At 52.2% G+C, this 15,960-nt stretch overlaps 1 protein-coding gene across 2 annotated transcripts in view; it reads left to right on the forward strand.

Moving 5' to 3' along the window:
• The window catches only part of Septin9 (septin 9), a 169,233-nt gene that overhangs the window by 13,944 nt on the left and 139,329 nt on the right, over nucleotides 1-15,960 (forward strand). For both annotated transcript variants that reach the window (XM_039086950.2, XM_039086949.2), the window contains exon 2: nucleotides 7,163-7,219. In XM_039086950.2, coding sequence (XP_038942878.1) covers nucleotides 7,163-7,219 — 57 coding nt within the window. The remainder of the gene's footprint in view (nucleotides 1-7,162; nucleotides 7,220-15,960) is intronic.

Genomic DNA, 15,960 nt, shown 5'->3' on the forward strand with positions numbered 1-15,960 from the left:
TTGAATTCTCGAGGACCGATGCTTAGAACCAGGGCTCAGTCAGTAAGGTGCCTGCCACAAGCAGGAAGACCCGGGCTCACCAGCACCACATAAAAAAAGCCTTGTAGTGATCTGTGCCTGCAGTCCCGGGGCTAAGGAGGGTAGAGAGGCAGGCGAATCCCTGAGGCTTACTGGCCAGCCAGACTAACCAAAGTAGCCCCTAGTCCTAGTGAGAGATCTTGTCTCAAAATACAAGATGGAAGGCTCCCTAAGAGTGAGGCTGTCTCCTGACCTCCACATGTATGTGTGCCACACATGAAGAATCAGTTTTCAGTGTGAGGGGGACACACCAAACATTTGGGATATGCTTACTGACACCTGAAAAGCGTGTTTTGCCTCACCTCTGAGATCCAAGTTCAGTGAAGCATTTTGGAGAGCAGTGAGTCCCAGACACCCACTGGGTGTCTTTGAAGAAGGCTCACTGTGTCCTTGGGTGGGTACTAATGTTATGTGATGCCCGTTGCCCTGTGAACACACTGGGCTCCTCTTCCTCATCTGTGTGGCAGACACCTTTGTTGGCTGCACACTGAGCGAGCCTCCTTGTCTCCAGGTCTCCTAATGTGGTGTAACATCATGCTTAGGAAGTGTCTTGACCGGTCCACGCCTTGTTGAAAGGGATGTTGCAGTAAATCTCCAACCCCAATAAGCCCACCTAAAGAACGCACAATTCGTTTACAATGTTTATAAGCTGTGCGCCTGGATCGGGCAGAGCCACCACTGCACTGCTCCATTCCCCAGATACGAGACCTCTTGTTACCTGCAGCTTCTCCGGGCCATGTGATTCTGTTCTGTCTTCCTTCCACCTCCTCTTCCTCAGCTCCCCTCTCCTCCTTCCTTTCTTCCCTCTCTCTGAAAACCTCCAGCCCCACCTTTCCCTTCCACTGCCCAATCACAGGCCCTAGCCTTTATTTGACAAGTTAGAATGGGGGAGAAGGTTCACAGGAGATTGCCTGAGTACCCTAATCCCCTCCTCCTTGGGGCAGCCCCTCTTGAGGGCAGAGTTAGCATCAAAATACAAACGGCACCAGTGCAACCCACAACACGTGGAAACTGCCTCTCACAGCTAAAAACCATCCAGACAGCAAGAGCTGTGATTTCCCCCCCCTCCCGTCGCCGCCCCCAGAGCTGAGGACAGAACCCAGGGCCTTGCGCTTGCTAGCCAAGGGCTCTACCAGTGAGCTAAATCCCCAACTCCCAAGAGCTGTGATTCTTATCTGGCTTGGATGTACAGCACTGCCTCTAGGGGGTGGGGTGGGGGAGTCTAGTCCTACAGCTGGGCCCCCCATGGTAAGCCCTAACTAACCCTGGCAGACTGAGGACCCTTTACAGAAACAGCGCAGCACCTCCTTTTGGTTGGCATTTTGTAGGAGGATGGGCTTGTCTGCCTCTCGGGGCCTGTTCTCTTCCACTTTAGAGAGTAAAGAGCAAAAGGCCTGAGATCTGGCTTCAAGGCCGAGGGCTCTCTGATGATACTGTTTGATCCGTGCCACCTCGATCCCCAGCCCCTAGTCCTGTGGAGGAAGAGATTAAACTTCTGAGGCAGTCTCGCTGTAGGACAAGGTCCTCCAAGCAAAGGACAGCCACCATCTTGCGAAACCGCCACTATCAGATAGGCCTTGTCTGCTTTCAAGAGGGCCTGTTGGCTTTTGACCTTTCCTCACAGGAGAGGCTGGGGAGGGTCACCGGACCTTGGGAGATTACGGCTGTCCTCCCAGCCATTTTTTATGCAAGTCTGCCCTAATTTCAAGTGGCCTCTTGGAGGGGAGGTGCTGGGGTGTATAGGCTGTGGAAGGCTGACAGGGCTCTATCTGTGAAATCCCGGGGAAGCCATATCCTCTGTGCTAAGACTTTCCAGCCAGGCTGCCTTGGGGTCAGTTACACTCCTGGCAGTAATTCTCCACCTTGGCTCTGTAACTGAACCCAATTATCCCACTGGTTTATTCCGGCGAGACCTCTGCCACTGAGACGAGGGAGTCGTCTTACGTCTTCGCAGATGTACTGGTTTGAATGAGGAATGTCCGCCGCCCAGGTCTCGAGTATTTGAACACCTGACTCTTAGCCAGTAGCACTGCTTGGGGAGGTGATGGGGAGGGGCAGCCTTGCAGGAGGAAGCATGCCATTGAGGCTGCCTCTGAGGGTGGGAAGGCTCATGGCGCCTAGCTCTCCCTGCTTCTTGCTTGTGGTTGTGTGAATCGATGTCTCAGCTTCCTGCTCCAGCAGCCACGAAGCCTCCCCACCATTATGGATTCTTTTGTTTGTTTGTTTGTTTTTTTTTTTTTTTTTTGGTTCTTTTTTTCGGAGCTGGGGACCGAACCCAGGGCCTTGCGCTTCCTAGGTAAGCGCTCTACCACTGAGCTAAATCCCCAGCCCCTGTTTGTTTGTTTTTGAGACAGGGTTTCTCCGTGTAGACTTGGCTATCCTGGAACTTGGGCTATAGACGGGGCTGGCCTTGAACTCACAGAGATCCCCCTGCCTCTGCCTCCCGAGTGCTGGGATTAGGGCGAGTGCCTCCACCATCCCCATTATGGACCCTTATTCCTCTGAAACCACAAGTCAAAATGAGCTCCCTTCTTTAAGTTGCTTTTGGCCAGGGTGTTTTCTGACGGCAACAGACAAATAACCAGTATACCAGGGAAGGAATTCTCACAGATTCCCGGCCATAGGGAGGGCAGACGCTCTGCGCTGAGGAGGGATCTCTTAGCTCAGTGCCTGTTGCAGATGAGCCCTGACTGATAGGCCTGGACTCCGCTCTCAGGGCCCTCCTGCCACCCTCACACCCGCAGCAAGCAGGCTGATGAGGGCGTGTGAGCTGGAGTCCTCACACCAGGCCCCAAGGGGAAGGAAGGGACTCCTGGGATGAGGTCGGCTGGGACCCGCCTGTCCCTTCTTCAGGGATGTTCATGAGTTTTAAGGTAAGAACCCTAAGTTGAGTGTAGTGACGCCTGCCTGTAATTCTAAAGAGACTAAGGCAGGAGGATTACTGTGAGTTTGAGGATCGCTGTGAGGTAGAGAGTGAGCCCCAGACTTATCTGGGCTCTGAAGGGAGATTCTATCTCAAAACAGGAAAGAGAAAGCTGAGGGTGGTGGCACTTGCTGTTAATCCCAGAACTCAGGAGACAAAGGCAGGCGGATCTAAGTTCAAAGCCAGCCTGAGCCGTGGAGAGGAACCCTGTCTCCAAAACAAGCAAAAACACATAAATAAAATTTAAAAAACTGAAATCTGGTTATTTTTTTTAATAAAGTATCTCTTTTCCGTGTTGGGAATAGATGTGTGCTCACGGTGAGTCTGTGTGGTGATTGACAGCTCACAAAACCAGGCCTGGTAGTGCAGGTCCGAAACCCCAGCAGAAGCTCTCGGAGTCTGCAGGCCAGCTAGCCCAGTGTACATGGTGAAGAGAAGGAGACCCTGTCTCAAACACTGGAGGAGAGGACAGACACCCAGGGTTGTCCCCTGACCTCCACATGAGTCACTGAGGCAGGAGTCACACACACTGACACCAATGTACACACTTATGTAAATAAGTAAAGTGATAAATAAGTTCTCTATAAGTCCCTCACGCCTCTTCCTTTACCCCAGCTCATAAGCATGGTAGGACCTCCATCAAATGGAAATCCTCACATAAGTTTTGAGATAGGGTCTCTCACTGGCAGAGTCTCACTGATACAGCTAGGCCTTGTGGCCGTTGAGCTCTTAGTATCCTCCTGTCTCTGCTTCCCCAGTGACTCATGCATGTACCTGTCGGCAGGGGATCTGAACTCAGGCTTCAGTAGCAGGCGCTTTACCAGAACGAGGTCTCCACAGCCTCTGCTTTGTTTAGTTTTGAAACAGTAGCCCTGGTTGGTAGCCCTGGCTATCACTGTGTAGCCTCAGAGATCCACCTACATCTGCCTCCTGAGTTCTGCAATTACATGCGTGCACCACAGTGCCCGGCATTCATATCTTGCTTTTTGAGACAAGCTCTTTCATTGGCCTGCAGCTCCCTGGTTTGGTGAGGCTACCTGCTTCATCAGAGAGCCCCTGAGTCTGTCTGGGCTAAAAGTGTGGAGACAGACTACGCCTGACTTTTTCACTTGGGTTTTTTGGGATCAAACTCAGGTCCTTATGCTTGTGTGAGAAGCATTTTACAGATTGAGCTGTTTCTCCAGCATCCCCCATCCACTTGTGACTAAGTATTAATAGACCAGAGGAAGACCCTGTGTCCCCTCTGACCCAGAAGCTCTAACTGGATGATGCCATAGCCAGTCCCCGTGAGGTATGTTCTGCAACCGGGTCTCAGCCTCAGAAGGCTTGGGTCATTTGCTCTGGGCAGACGGCAGGGTTTTGTGTGTCTCCCTCCTGGATCTCCTTTATTTTAAAGCCACATAAAAATAACTCAGTTCTCTGCTGGATCACAGTCCTTGGCTGCCTTGGACACAGGCCTCTGGGAGGAAGTCCAAGCCAGTGTATTTGAACCATTCCTGGTCTGGGGCTCTTCTCAGGACTATGCTGTGGCCTGGGACAACAGGATCCTCAGCCCCTTCTAGCTAGTGGGCTCTCCTCTTTTCCAGCTTCTCTGGCAGTGCCACCCGGTAGGGATACCTGCTTTAGGAAATCAGAAAAATAAAAGTGTAAAGAAAATGAAAACTTTGCCCAGAAATCCAAAAACAATCCTGCCTTCCCAGTTGGGTTTGGGAAGAAGGGAGCGGGTGCCCAGGGTCCTTTAACGCACTTAGATCCTCTTGCATTTTTGCCTGAAACCAGAGGGCAGGTGGTGGGTGTGGTTGTTCAGCTGCCCAGAGGAAGGACAGGGCACCCTCTGTCTCCAGCATCCCTGCAAAACCATCTCGTCCGGAAGTGACTCAGGCCACAGGAATGCTCAATGCTGCCTGTTCTTGTTGGCTGTTTCTCACCCCAGTTTCTGTCTTGGGGACTGTGGTGGTTTAAATGTGCTTGGCCTGGGGAGTGGCACTATTAGGAGGTGTGACCATGTCGGAGGGAGTGTGTCACTGTGGGGGTGGGCTTTGAGACCCTCCTCCTGGCTGTCTGGAAGACAATAAGTAGCCTTCTGGTTCCGTTCGGAGCAAGACGAAGAACTCTTGGCTCCTGCGCCATGCCTGCCTGGATGCTGCCATGCTCCCACCTTGATGATGATGGACTGATCCTCCCAACCTGTGAGCCAGCCCTAATTGAAATGTTGTCTTTTATAAGAGTTGCCTTGGCCATGGTGTCTCTTCACAGCAGTAGAAACCCTAAGTAAGACAAGGAAGCAGTAGACTTGGGGACAAAATCTCTGTTCACTAGTACAAAGTGCTCCTGGACAGCTGTCCCTCCTATGAGCTCATTGTATACCAGACGGTAGGAAGGGATGGGGGGATTGCATTCATCTATGGATGTGGTGTTGCCTGTCAGGTATGGGTGTGCCGCTGCTGCTGAGGTGCCCATACTGTCCTGTCCCCTCAGCACACTCAGGAGGAGGCCTCCACGCCTCCTCCACAGCCCTAGGCAACACAGCCCTGGGTAGCTCACCTGAGTCACACTGCTAGTCCAGAGGGCTGTGTCAATTCCAAGGACCAGATACTGGCTCCTCATAACCCGATCTACCTTTTCTTTCATCCCCCTACCCATCTGTTCATCTATGTGTTCATTCATCTACTTTTTACCCATCCATCCATCATTTATCTATCCATTCATCCACTCATCCATCCATCCATTCATCCATCTATCATCCATCCATCTATTTATACATCCATCCACTCATCCATCTACCCACCTATCCATCCACTCATCCATCCACCCACCTACCCATCCACCCACCTACCCATCCATCCATCTATCCACCCACCCACCTACCCACCCACCTACCCATCCACACACCCATCTACCATCCATCCACTCATTCATCCATCCATCCATCCATCTACCCACCCATCCATCCACCCATCTACCTACCCACCCACCCACCCACCCATCCATCCACCCACCCACCCACCCATCCATTCATCCTTCCATTCATCCATCCTTTGCTTATTTTTCAGTTCACCACATCTATCTACCTACTCATACATCTTCCTCCTGGTAGACAGGCCAGGAATTTCAGACTGACTAAGTAGATAAGTGATTGAATGGATGGCATAGGTGGTTGGGTAGATAGATGGATGCGTGGATGGATGAGTGTGTGTGTGAGTGTGCAGGAGTCTAAAGAGAAGCTTTCCCCTTTACTAATAGGCTAGATGTGTATCACCAGGTGGTGGAGGATACAGAGACGTATCTACAGCCTAGGTGATCGTCTTGTTGTTGGGGATGGGAGAGAGAGCTTCTCTGGCCTCGGTTGGGGTGTCCTTGTGACTCACTGGAGGATAGCTGTGTGGCATTTAAGAGGGACACTTCCCTAAACACTATGATCTGGCTGTAATGTAGACACACGGGTTCTCGAGTCTGCTCCTCTGCTCCCATGGGGTGTTCTCGGCTTAGTGCCTCGCAAACTCCTCAAGTTAGGACATGCCCGCCACAAGCCTCTCCACAGGGGAGTGCCAGCCAAGGGACACGTGTGGTTGGAGGCAGAGTGTGGCATGAGACTGAGCTGATGCAGACTCTGCCTGTGCCCCCTCTTGGGGCAGAGAGAGAGAGAGAGAGAGAGAGAGAGAGAGAGAGCGAGAGAGAGAGAGAGAGCGCGAGCGCAGTTCCTTCTCACTTTCCTCACTCTGCCCAGTCATTGGAGCCATGGGCAGTGTTTCTGGCTCTTGTGTGGGGGGAACCCTGTTAATCACGTGTGGGTCTTAAGTGCTGTGGAGAGAGATGACCCCTCTCTTCCAGCAATCAGGGCTGTAAGGATATTTGAGGTGAACCCAGACTTGGACTCGAATCACAGGTTTGGCTTCTGGTTGTCCTGTGACCCTAGGCAAGTTACCCAGCCCTTTTGAGACTCAGCTCCCTTATCTGCACAATGGGTCCTGTGACAGTTGTGTGAAGGTTCCAGGTGGGTGGCTGCCATCACTGGGAGGGACAGGTGGCTACCTGTCTGGGTTTATTTGGTTCTGAAGCCCCTGGCAGGTGCAGAAGTGGGGACACACCCATGTTAGCCACCCACCAAGAGGGGGAGCCTGGTGGCCTTGTGTAACCTTTTCCCCTTGTTTCTGTTCTTAGGAGTCACACGGACCTCCAGTGGCCGCCTCCGGAGGCTAGCGGATTCCACAGGCCCAGGTAAGCAGCTTGTGTCTTGGCTGCCTTTGAGACCAGACTTTCCGCCTGGCTTTCCCGAGGGGTTGGAGCCCTTTGCTAGGGTGAACTTTCAGTGGTTTGCATAGAATTTATTTTTAATTAAATTCATGATTTGTTTGTAATTGATAGCTACACAAATGGGCCATTCTGGACCAACCAGGGCTGCCCAAGGCTCCAGAATTCTAAGCATTCCTAAGGCAGTGTCTCTGCGCAGGTAGCCGTGCTTGAGTCTGCCAGAGAGGTTGCCCACCTTTGCCGATAGCCACCTTAGGGCACAGGAGAGAGAAGTAAGGAGGTAGGCAGGGTAGGGGGACCTTATGCGCAGTGGGTGAACCACAGTAGGGTGTCTTTGGCAGCCCATTCAGTGTCTGCAGACAGCTCCATCAGTGTGCCGTAGGCTCGGGGAAGGGACTGTCATGTGCTGTTCCTTTTGGCTTCTGAGTTTTCCCAGTAACCATCGGAGGAGAGGAGCCAAAACTTATCAGCGCTCCAAGGACACTCAGAGAGCACCTCCCCAAAGCTTGCAGGAGGCTCTGCCAGCCTCAGGGTCTAATGTGGGCAAGTGCCAGGGGCTAACTTCCTTAACATCCTTGGCAGGGCCTGTGTGCCTTCTCCCGCCAGACATCTTCAGATCCCATTGTTGGGGTGAGTTCTTGCCACACTGAGTTCCCTGTGGATGGCAATCACACACACCCGGCCAGGAGCTATCTTTGGATCTGAGAATGAAAGACAGACAAACAGACACGTGCACACACACACACACACACACACACACACACACACACACACACACTAGCTTATTTTTTTTGGCTGCCTCAAAGGCTGGGCACTCCTAAACATTCCCCTGTTATCTCAGACCCAACTGAGGAGGTGACTGGTGGCCTCGTACCCAAAGTCTCACATGGTCGCTTGACTTTATCTCCTGCCGCCCCTCCTTCTACCCCCAGCCCTGGTGATTCTCTTCCCTCCTCTCTTCTTCCTACCCGTGCAACAATAAGGGTCCCACCCCATCCCAGCCATTGGTCGTTGGCATCTTTACTGACCGATCAAAGACCAATTGGGGACAAGGACTTTTAGTGTCTGGACATGCAGATCCCGACTGAATCTAAGCATTAGAACCAATCTCCAGTGTCCCCTTACCAGCTTCTCCATCCCCAGAGCTCTCCTGTCACCCCTGATGACCCTTCTGGTACCAGACTGAGGGATCTATGCTCCTTCTGATGACCTTTGCTTGGAGACGATGTTGGTTGCCAGAGACGAAGGGACTGGCTTCCTTAGCAAATGATAAACTTTTGGAGACGCGTGCTGACCCGTGCATGTGCACCGCCGGAAGGGTGGCCATGAGCCACAGATGCCTGTTGGCCACTGAAAGAGAGACTTTAGGCATATTTTATTGCTCAGTTGTTTGCACAGAATTTATTTTCAATTAAGTTCGTAATTGGTTTGTAATTCGTAGCTATGCAGATGGATCATTCTGGACCAACCAGGGCTGCCCAAGGCGTCAGAATCTAAGCATTCCGTCTCCTAGCTCCATCTTCAGGGTGTGCCCTGGCTGAGAGCGGCTGGCTCCCTGCAGGGAGCAGTGCTGACATCGGGGGGGGGGGGGTTGGTATGGGTTTATCGGGTGTGTCGTGGATAGTATGCCAGTGTGGCGCTGGGTTTAGCATGTGGCCGACGTGGTGGATGCTGAGCGCTGTGTGTGAAGAGCCTGGGTGTCAGCATAGGAGGGTGATACCACCCCCCACCCCCAGGGTGGTTGGGCTGCTGAGTGATTCAGCACTCTTGGTTCAGACGCGTCCTGCCCACCATAGCCACAAGACCTACTAACCACTAGTCGGCCCTGCCACTGGTGTGTCCAGATGGATGCCTTGTGTTCAGGATCCATTGCTTGGCAGTGGCTGTGCCTCTCTCCCTCCTCCTTGTTACTCAGCCTCGATCCAAAGGGCTGGAGATTGTTCCGGCCTTGGAGAGCTGGTACCTTGGGCTGCGTGCATGAGGTCTCCCTCTGCTGTTGCCTCCCCAGGCTTAGGCCGGTTGTGTGGCGTCAGCACTTGGCGGCCTGGGCTTGCTCAGCTTGGAAGCCTAAGGCATAATTTGCAGGAGCCCAAAGCTGTAAGCAGTGATCTAGGTTTGCACGGGCTCTGCCTGCTGACACACACAGTCTTTCTTCCCCAGGGCCTCTGTTGGCTCCCAGCGGGCACTGGTTCCTATTCCTCCTATTTAATCCTAGGCCTACCTCCCTGCAGCCATGACCCTGGGACGTGTTCTCCAACAGGGCCTAGGTCCACACTCGAATGGAGTTCTTCTCTGCCCCCATCTTCCTCCAAGCCTTGGTCACATGGTCTTCTGTTTGGGACTCCCTGTCCCCATCCCTAGAGAGAAATGGGGTATGTGACTGTCAGCTCCATTTTCTGCTTTCTTTCCAAGCTGTTTAGGTCTGGGCAGGAATAACCACTCAGGGCATAAGCCAAATCCCTTAGCTCTGGTGACAGCCACAACAAAACTTTGCTCCCCCCTCCACTTCTTCTCTCCCTCCCTCCCTTTCTCCCTGTCTCCCTCTCTTTCTTTTTATTTTTGTGGTATTAAGAATCAAACCCAGGGCAACTAGGCAAAAGTTCAACACTGAGCTTTTAAAAAAAACCAAAAAACTGAACTGGGCATAGTGGTTCACACCGGATACTTTGTGCCTTTGGGAGACTGAGAGGAAAACACTGCTTTAACCTGGTTACAGTTTTCAGGCTAGCATGGGCTACAATGTCTCAAGAACAAAAGTCAGCAAAAGCGGCCAGACCCAGCTGACCGTGGAGGTGCATGGCTGTTATCCTAGCCTTTGGGAGGTAGGAGCAGAAGGATCAGGAGTCCAAGGTCATCCTTATCTGCATAGTGGACTCAAGGACAGCCCTCTCAGGTGATATGACACCCTGCCTCAACAAAACAGAACGAAAGGACACGATTGATAGATTATATAACATAAGGAATAAGATAACTGAACAGAGTCATCTGGCAGCCACCTCCAGCAGAGAGAGATGCCGCAGGCTAGCCACACCTCTGGGGACCCAGGAGGACGGAGACCTGAAATCTAGCCTGAGTTTGGGATATCTGTGGTTTTGCTTCTAAATGGTCTGTACCCCACCCCACCCCCACACCGAGAGCCCCACATAATTGTCTGCTTGCTATCTCAGAGGGTTTAGGGTTTAGGTTGGACCATGGGATCCTTGTGCCTTTGGTTCACCTGTTCCTACTGGGAGCCGGAAATCTGTTACCTCTTGGCCTGTGGGCTTCCTCTGCTGGAATGGCTCTTCTCTGCGCGCATCCTTAGGTGGAGGGTGGGATGAGCAAATGCCCACCTCTCTCCTTCTGGGCATCGCCAACGTACCCTTCCCAGTGGTTTTCCGGTCTGTTCTCCCACACTTACTCCCTTCCTATGCCCCAAGTAACCTGTCTGGGCAGATTGCAGCCTTGGATGACCTTTGCCCTGGTTTCCGTGGCTCACACAGCATTTCCTGGGCTGAGTCTGAGCCTCTCTACCTCTAGCCCAGAATCCCTGGAGCCTTCTACACCATTTCAACATCCGACATCGACATCCGGTGTGTGCCTGGGGACCACTTGTGCCTTCGAGGTCTGTGGCGTTGTCTCTAATCCCACCATTGACTCATCTCTAGGATGCTAATGACCTTGAGGTGAGGTTATCTGGAAAGACTGGCGTCCTCGGAACTAGAGGAGAAGCCGCGTGAAGGTGAAGCCAGGGCAGAGCCTAGAGCTGTAGAGCCGTACACCTAGTGTGTGAAGTACCCCATTTGTGGGTTTCTGATATAGAGGTGCCCAGACACCTCCCTCAGCCTGTACTCGAGGAAGGGTCTCCCTGTAATACAGCATAGGGAGACTGGTATACGACAGGAAAAGCACTTCCCCTACTTCTGTGTCCTGCGTCCCTTGGCTGGTGCCCCAGGCTCCCTTTGATCCCTTACACACTCTCTTACACACACCCTCTTACACACACCCCTTTAAGGAAGCTCCTTGCTCCCATGAACAAGGCTTAACACTGACTCTCATGTGTAACTAATGGTCTAGCTGCTGCCATCCCTAGTAGGTTCCAGATCCGTGGGATCTGTCCTGTGTCAGTCCTGTTGTTTCCTCAGGACTGTGTGTCCTGCTGTCTTGGTGGGAGGAGCTGCCGTGGTAGTGAGTGTTGACAGACAGAGATCCTGTGCCAGGCCATGTTAACAAGTGTGCCATATGGAGGGGCTGGCAGAGGAAGAGATTGCAGTGGGCTTTGCCTCTGGGCTCCTGTGGGCATCTCTGGCTCATTCTTTCAGCTGAGATCCTCTGGTCCCCACTCCAGCTTTTCTTCAATGCCCTCTCCTCTCTCTGTCTCTCTTTGTCTCTGTCTCTCTGTCTCTCTCTCTCTCTCTTACACACACACACACACACACACACACACACACACACACACACACACACACACACACACACACACATCTTAGATAGGTTTCTATCGCTGTGATAAATATCGTGACCAAAAAGCAACTTGGGGAGGAAAGGGTTCATTTACCCCTAGATCACAGTCTAGCACAGAGGCAGGACAGGGCAGGAGCTGGCGCAGGGCCTGTGGAGAATGGTGCTTACTAGCCCACACAGCTTGCTTTCTTATACCGCCAGGACCAGCCACGCACGGTGGGCTGGGCCCTCCCAAGTCAATCATTAACCGAGAAAATGCCCCACAGACGTGCTCACAGGCCCGCCTTCTAGACCCTCTGTTAACGGGGGTTCCTGCTTCCCAACCAGGAGAGCACCCACCCAAGACCTCAAGGTGGCAGCCTCACATCAACCTTGACCTCTGCCTCATTGCCCCACACAGGTCAATCCTTGTCTCTCTTCTTCTGGGGGCCCTGGACGAGGCAACCATGGTTTGGGCCATGTTGTGACCTCCGCTGTCTCCTCTGTCCTGTCCTGTCTGTCTGTCCTTATCCTTCCTCTTGTAGGTTCTTCCCTGCACATAGCTGAGTTCATGGGACATTTACCAAGTCCTACCTCTGTATCAGGGACCAGGCTATGATCCACTCCCCCCACATGAGCACATGCACACACGTGTGTACACACCCCCTAGCCTTACCTTTGTTCTTGACCCTCCCGACAAACTCAGACCTCAGCCTAGCTGTCATGGGACCCCTGCCTCGTCCTTCATCCCTCCCCTCTCCAGCATCCCCAACCCCTACCCAGCCCCCTTGCCTTCCTGGCTAGCCTGCTTCCCTTTCCCTGGGCTAGCCTGATCTCTTCATCTCTGGAAAACAGTTTCCCTGTCCTGCTGATTCCAACTAGGATCCTGAGTAGCACAGACTGGCCCTGCCTGTCAGGAGCAGGTTGCCATTCCTGGCTCCTGTGCAAGGGGCACACCATAGGCAGCAAGCATTGTAGTGCAGATTGGGTAGAAGCAGGCGGGACTGGCCGGAGAACCAGTTTCAACAGTTTCTTTGACCAAGGAGCAGCAGCTGTTTGTCCTCTGGAGCAGAGACCCATGGGAGGAGCAGAAGGAAACAGGGTTTGGGGAGTTGCTACCCGCTAGGCATTTAGGACTATTTAAAAACATGCTTAATTATGTGTGCGCGTATGTGTATGTGTGTGTATGTGTGTGTATGTGTATTTGCGTGTGTGTGTATGTGTGTATGTATATATATGCGTATTTGTGTGTGTATGTATGTGTGTATGTGTATGTGTGTGTATGTGTATATATGTGTATTTGCGTGTGTGTGTGTGTGTGTGTGTGTGTGTGTGTGTGTAGGTGGGGTGGGACCAGTATATGAAGGAAGGTACCTATGGAGGCCAGAAGAGGGTGTCAGGTCCCCTGGAGCTAGATTTGCAGGATTATGAGGCTCCCAACTTAACAAGTTGTTCTATGTATATGAGACTTGCTCCATGGATGTCATTACACTATGTGCATGCAGTGTCCTCAGAGATCAGAGGGCAGCGGTCCTCTGGAACTGGAGCGATGGCATTTAGATGCTGGGAAGCAAACCCATGGCCTCAGCTGGATCAGCTGGTGCTCTAACCACTGAGCTGCCTCTCCAAGCCCCGACGGACTTGCGTTCTTCCAATGTTCACTTGGTTGGTTTATGTAGCACAGGCTGCCTTCAAACCTGAGATCCTCCTGCCTCAGCCTCCTAAGTGCTGGGATTACAGGTGCTTACTAAGCCAATTTTGGCCAACATAGTGGGAAGCCTTGGGCGAGCTGCTCATCGTGGCTGATTCCTGGCCACGTGTGTCTCCCATGTCACGAGAGGCAGACGGAGCGCATCTTCACCAGCGTCGAGTGCTCTGGGCAGGTGCTGGTTAGGACCGGCTGTGTGCTGCAGTCTCAGATCCATTTTTTATCCGGCGAATATTTATGGGGTGACTACTGAGCAAGCAGAGTGCTGGCTCCTCATGGGAAGTGGCAGAGAAGAATCCCATCTCCCCTTCAGTTCCTGCTCTGGTTTGGCTGCAGCCAGGGCTGGGGGGAGGGGGGAGGTAGGTGGCTGAGCGTGAGGACCTCTAGTGTGAAATATAGGCCATCTGGGATGCTTGTCCCTCTGGAAAGGTGTGCCAAGTTCAGGTGGCACATTCTGTAAACCGGGCCACAGGCGTGCCTACTCAACCACCCACCTCCCACCTCCTCCCCCTCCCTCCCCCACCCCACCCCACCTCTGCACAGAGGAGCTGGCCCATGTTTACATAGGAAGGCAGATCCCGAGGTACAATAAAAAGCTGAGAGGAGCTTCTAGATAGGAATGTTGCGCCCCCCCCCCCCCCCCCCCCCCGCCTGGAAGCAGCTTTGCTGTGGAAGCTGCAGAAGCCCAGCCAGAGCCTCTTCCGGCTGCCCACTCTGTTGGCAGGTACAATAGCAGGGGTAGCCAGGCCAGTTCTGAGGCGGCAGCCTGACGGTCTTTGTTTCCAATTCAGGGACTTTGATTTAATGATCTCAGCTGGAAGTGAAAGGATTTTACCTATTCCTTAGGATGACTATTTTTACATAGGACCCTCACTATGTAGCACCGGCTGATCTAAGACTCACTAAACAGACAAAACTGGGTTCGAGTTTACTGTAATCCTCCTGCCTCTGCCTCCTAAAGGATGAGATTACAGGTGCACGTCAGCATACTTGATTTAGGAGATGCGTGTGTGTGTGTGTGTGTGTGTGTGTGTGTCCTGTGTGTATGTATGTGTGTGTGAGTGTGTGCTTATGAATGTGTGTGTGAATGTGTGTATGTATGTGTGTGAATGGGTATGTGTGTATGTATATATGTGTGTGTGGTATGTGCATGTATATGTATGTGTATGCATGTATGTGTATGTGTGTATGTGTGTTGTGTGTGTTTGTGTGTGTCATGTGTGTATGCACATGAATGTGCGTATGTATGTGTATGAATGTGTATGTGTGCATGTGTATGTATGTATAAATGTGTGTATGTATGTGTGTGAATGTGTGTATGTATGTGTATGTGTGAATGGGTATGTGTGTGAATGTGTGTATGTATATATATGTGTGTATGTGGTGTGTGCATGTATATGTATATGTGTGTATATGAATGTGTATGTGTGTATTTGTGTGTTTGTGTATGTGTCATGTGTGTGTTTATGTGTGTATCATGTGTATATGTTTGTATGTATATGAATGTGTATGTGTGCATGTGTGTGTTTATGTGTGTCTTGTGTATATATTTGTATGTATATGTATGTGTATGAATGTGTATGTGTGCATGTGTATGTGTGTCTTGTGTGTGTGTGTGTGAGTGTGTGTATGAATGTGTGTGGAATATGTGTGTGAGCACATGTATGTCCACCTGTACGTGTGGAGGCCAGATGATAACCTGGGCTGACTTTATCAGGTACCCACTCCTCCTTTTCTTTCTGTGACAGCGGCTTCCCTGCCCTGGACTAACCTATCAGTCTAGGCTCCTGCCTCTGCCTCCCTCCCCAGCCCTGGGATTACAGTTGTGCACCCCCACGCCCAGCCTTTTTATATGGGTCGTGGGGATTTAACTCAGGTCCTCACGCGTGGAAGACAAGTGTGTTATTGACTAAGTTGTCACATGCGGTTCCCAAATGTCATTTCTTAAAGGGTTCATCTTTAGAGCCTCCTGACCTGGGTGTGGGTGCTCCTGGGTCTCTGCCTTGAGGGAAGGACAGACGTGGCAGGAAATCAGCCCCCCCAGGCTTCCTTCCTCTCGCCTCCATGCAAGGCCTTCCCTGGGGAGCATACCAAGAGCCCTGCCCTGTGGAGACTTTTCCTGGGTCACAGAGGGGGATTCTTCCTTCCCCTTCCCTGGGATCTCCCAGCCACTGTCTGCTCAGGCTGCCTGGCCTCACTTGGTACTTTTTTGTCCCCCCTCAGCCAGTGCTGGAGTGCAGATACGTGCGCTCCAGAGGGGGTCGGAGGAGCCAGGATGGCATGGTGGCATCTTAACTGCACATGCTCTTGGGTGCAGTTGGGAAAGTTCCAGTGATCCCAGCTCCTGATTGCTCTGTGAAGTCACTTGTACCTTTTCCTTTGGCTCCATAGAAGTAGACACTTTAACCCAGGGGCCCTGAAGGTCCACCCAGGAGAAAAGGTCACCAAGAAAGCTGCAGGGGCAGATATGTCTGGGAGGGCCAGGTCACATTATGGAACAGGTCAGAGGGGGGGGGAAGCAATCCTGGAAGGCTCCCTAGTGGAGGAGGGAGTTCTCGACTTGCCTAGGTCCCCGACT

The sequence above is a fragment of the Rattus norvegicus genome, chromosome 10 (genome assembly GCF_036323735.1).
Source record: "Rattus norvegicus strain BN/NHsdMcwi chromosome 10, GRCr8, whole genome shotgun sequence".
Lineage (NCBI taxonomy): Eukaryota > Metazoa > Chordata > Mammalia > Rodentia > Muridae > Rattus > Rattus norvegicus.